Source organism: Saccostrea cucullata, unplaced genomic scaffold (assembly GCF_032062105.1).
Source record: "Saccostrea cucullata isolate Sc308-1 unplaced genomic scaffold, CSIRO_AGI_Scuc_v1 ctg1387, whole genome shotgun sequence".
In the NCBI taxonomy this organism is placed as follows: Eukaryota; Metazoa; Mollusca; class Bivalvia; order Ostreida; family Ostreidae; genus Saccostrea; species Saccostrea cuccullata.
In genome coordinates this window covers 21,207-25,017 of record NW_026929355.1, presented here as the reverse complement: position 1 = coordinate 25,017, position 3,811 = coordinate 21,207, and the positions used below count along the sequence as shown (strand labels likewise).

General features: G+C 32.5%; 1 protein-coding gene across 1 annotated transcript; it reads right to left on the bottom strand.

The window, feature by feature from the left end:
* Window positions 1-1,667: 1,667 nt before the first annotated feature.
* LOC134280581 (uncharacterized) lies at window positions 1,668-3,523 on the bottom strand. Its single transcript, XM_062763028.1, has 2 exons — window positions 3,104-3,523; window positions 1,668-2,013 (listed from the first exon to the last, which is right to left on the bottom strand). The coding sequence occupies exons 1-2, from the start codon at window positions 3,438-3,440 to the stop codon at window positions 1,673-1,675; spliced, it is 678 nt and encodes a 225-aa protein (XP_062619012.1). The 5' UTR covers window positions 3,441-3,523; the 3' UTR covers window positions 1,668-1,672.
* Window positions 3,524-3,811: the final 288 nt, after the last annotated feature.

Genomic DNA, 3,811 nt, shown 5'->3' with positions numbered 1-3,811 from the left:
GAAAAGAGCTTTCATTGGATACCAATAACTTTGACCCTTTGACCTTGACACTGACATAATTTAAAAAAAACTTTAACCTTGGCAATAACTTTTGAACGGTTAAAGCTAAGCCTTTCATACTTCCCATATGTAATCTTTGTGACAAGGTCTTTTTAGAAGCCAACAACCTTCATCCTTTGACCTTGACCCAAAAGTTTGACCTACCTTTAAAAACGTTAACCTTGGCCATAACTTTTGAACAGATTATGATAGGGTTTTATATTTCATATTTGTATTTTTTGTGAGAAAGCCCTACTTTGGGTATCAACATGTTTGATTTGCATTGGAAAAAAAATATTCTTCGCTATGATGCCATACGGGGGCATTAGTGTTTTACAAACACATCTTGTTTCATTATATTTTTGACATTAATTGATTAAAGGTAATGAGATATACAGTAAAGTTTTTCTTGACAATGATATTTCCTCACAAATACGTGGACATTCATAGAATCATATAATTTGCATGAGATATTCTTGTACAGTTATACCATTTCCAATGTTTATTTCAGAAAGAAACTTTGATAATTTTCTAAATAGTGTAAGGGGCAGCCTAACAGAATATATTGATGCTTTATGCTACCTTTTAAACAGATAAGTATGAAATTGTGTTGAATGTCATTTTATTTTAAATGATAAGTCGCATTGTACTACTCATATAGAACTTTTTTTTAAACCGCGTTAATTTTCATAATTTAACCGTACCCTGGATTTACATAATTATGATAATAGTTCAATGTTAAATTCTACAACTTTTATTTGCAGCGACAAAAAAATAAAAAAAAAAATTAACGAGTTTCATAAACATTTTGAATCGCGTTTTTTTCGCTGCGAACAATTTTTTCACCTACATTTGGGGTCGCTAGCATTTTTTGGAAAATGATGTTTCAGTTGCTAAAAAATAGCAGCTGCGGCTGCGAGGAGTCTCGAAGAAAAATTGGCGTGAATTATAGCAGGTTTACATGAACTTTATTTATAATATGTGATAAACTACAAAGACTATGAAATAAGAAAAAAAGATATTTGATCTCCATATAAATGGCGGAAGAACAAACTGACAAAGGTTAATTAATTTCATTTATAAAGAAAATCTATATAAAAAAGGGGTACCCTATCTCAACATGTAATAATTTGGTAGTGTAACATCGATTTTCTGTAAAAAACTTTCAAAATAATAGTATTTAAACATTTTCTTCAAGTTTATTTTATGGAATAAATCTTTCAGAAATTCTTTTGTGTGGTTCATTTGTATTCATATAAAGAATCATACTGTTAAGTAAACACCTTTATGAAATTTTTAAATTCAAAGTCGATAAAGATTAAACCATGTAGAGAACATGGTTCATTTTTGGCTTTTTTGGCCCTGTGCGCCTAGTTTTAGACCTAGTTAGTTAACAATGAATGAGATTATGTTGTTTTAAAAGCTTAAGACTCTTACTGACAATATACAAAATGACGTAATTTTCTTGCTAGTCAATACATTATGACGTCATGATTGGCATCATTTTAAAAATTCTGCAAAAATGGCCAATTTTAAAATATTTTTCAATATTTTGTTTAAAAAAGGCATACTCTGATCTAAACAATGCAATTAAATATCATTAAACTATATACAATGTATACCCCAAAACTTGTTATTTTTTAGATCCAGGAAAGCGTTCATGTTTTTTTAACTTGCGTAAAATTGTTCTGATGTGCTGAAAGAAAATTGGAAAGTCAGATATTATAATTACTCCAAACACAAAGGACATAATAATGATTCCAAGAGTTCCCATGACCGCAGACGATTTCCGCTCATCTGGGGCACTAACCCGAAGCCTGACATTGGAAGATAAATTTCTGACGTTTACAACCAACTGGTTTCTGATTTCTGTGAGCTTTATCTCCAGGTCTTTAAACTGTTTCAGAAGGTTGTTTTCATTACTCCAAAATTTCACCTTGTCGAAATAATCACAGGAACAAAGACAGGATTCTCCTAAAAAAAATTCAAAGAAATTTAGTTTTATTGTTTCTCTTATATTATGGGGTTTATGTTAAAAAATGAATTATTTAAACATATAAACAATGGCAGTAAGTAAAATTGTGACCAGTTATAAAAGCTATTGGATAAGAGGGCGTGATATGAGCAATCGTTCCACAATAGAATTTACTGAAAGGAAAATGAAACGCATCGGAACATAATAAGGGAAACATTTTTGACAGCGTGGCCAGAAATTATGACACTTGTCAAGGTTGAATCTTTGTTAATCTGCACGAAAATAGGTTTTCAAAACTACCCAAACGTGAAATATATGACGTCACGTAGGAAACTGGTAAAAAGTCTCGTGCACTTACTATTCCAGCAAAGAACATTTTTCAATTGTCAGAGAGTAACGTGAAAAATTTCCAACCAACATTGATAGTGACGTTTGCGCGTAATAACGTCACATGGAGACAGGCTTTTCCTTCATGCCACCTCTGTAATCGTCAAGGCATTACTAATGAGGCCGACAGTAATACAGTAGGCAATTCTTATAGTTACATTCACCAACAAACTAATCGAGAACAGAGCAAAGCTCTAAAATATCAGAGGTCGAATCAGGTGCCATGTAGGAGTGAATATCCTTTGCCTACCGGTCACACTCGTGGTGTGCGCCATGTCTTTATTGGTAAATAGCGAAAAAAAATCGTTGATTAATTGTAAACATGGCCTAAGAATTAGCATAAAAAAAATTTAGGTAGCATTTGAGGTGATGATAAAGTGTATTTCCTTAAAGATTATTGCATCGACCACACAACTTACAAAATTATAATTTTAAATGATGAGACTCCTGACATTCTTGTTTCTTGTTCGTACGGATATATCTTAACAACGGGATTAAAATATGCCATTCAAGTAACTTTAAAATAATTGCATGATAGCTTGCTTACATCGTGCAATCCCAAACACCCCACATCTCCAACACGTATAATGGATCAACGTTAATAATCTAAAACCAATCAAGGGACACGTCTTTCAAGGATAAAGATCAAAATATAAACAAGATATTTCTATTTTTAAGGCTTTTTAAAGAAAGTATCCATACCGCTGTTCAAAAAGGTTCCAGTTGTTGAAGCATCTGATGATACCAATGCACTTACAGCTTTTGCTGTTTCTGTTGAAACTGTTGATGTCACCTTGGTTGTTTCTAAGGTAGTACCATTGGGTGTTTTTGTTGTTTCTATGACTGTACCATTGAATGTTCCTGTTGTTTCTATGAGTGTAGCATTGGGTGCTTCTGTTGTTTCTATGACTATAGCATTGGATGCTTCTGTTGTTTCTATGACTGTAGCATTGGGTGTTTTTGTTGTTTCTATGACTGTGCCATTGGGCACTTCTGTTACTTTTATAGTTGTGGCCTCTGATGTGTCTGCTGCTTGCATAGTTGTAGCTGTCGCTGTGTCATTTGATATTCCTGCTGATGTTATTTCTGTGATTGCAGAGACTCCAGGTGTACTTGTTGATTGTAATGAACTGACTGAGACAGCAATTTATACGAAAATAGATGTACTGTATTCAAAACTATTCCTTAAAAATGTTAACTTGTAATCATATCTACACATTTTCAAAATTTTTCAGTCACAGTCGTCATAAAATAGAGTCTTCTATGCAATAGTTTTCATCCAAGACAAAATCACCTATAAATGTTCATGCATTTTATGTCTATATGTTAAATACAAAATTAACTTTCTTTTGGTAAATCTGCTAGTTACATTTACTTACTCGATCCTAAATCTTCAAGAAGTATTTCGTG

Bases quoted from the DNA above. Each gene is read 5' to 3' on its own strand.
- LOC134280581 (XM_062763028.1), bottom strand. From the start codon at position 3,440: ATGCAAGCAGCAGACACATCAGAGGCCACAACTATAAAAGTAACAGAA. The intron at 2,014-3,103 runs GTATGGATACTT...AATTTTTTTTAG, and splicing joins TGGAACCTTTTTGAACAGCG to GAGAATCCTGTCTTTGTTCC.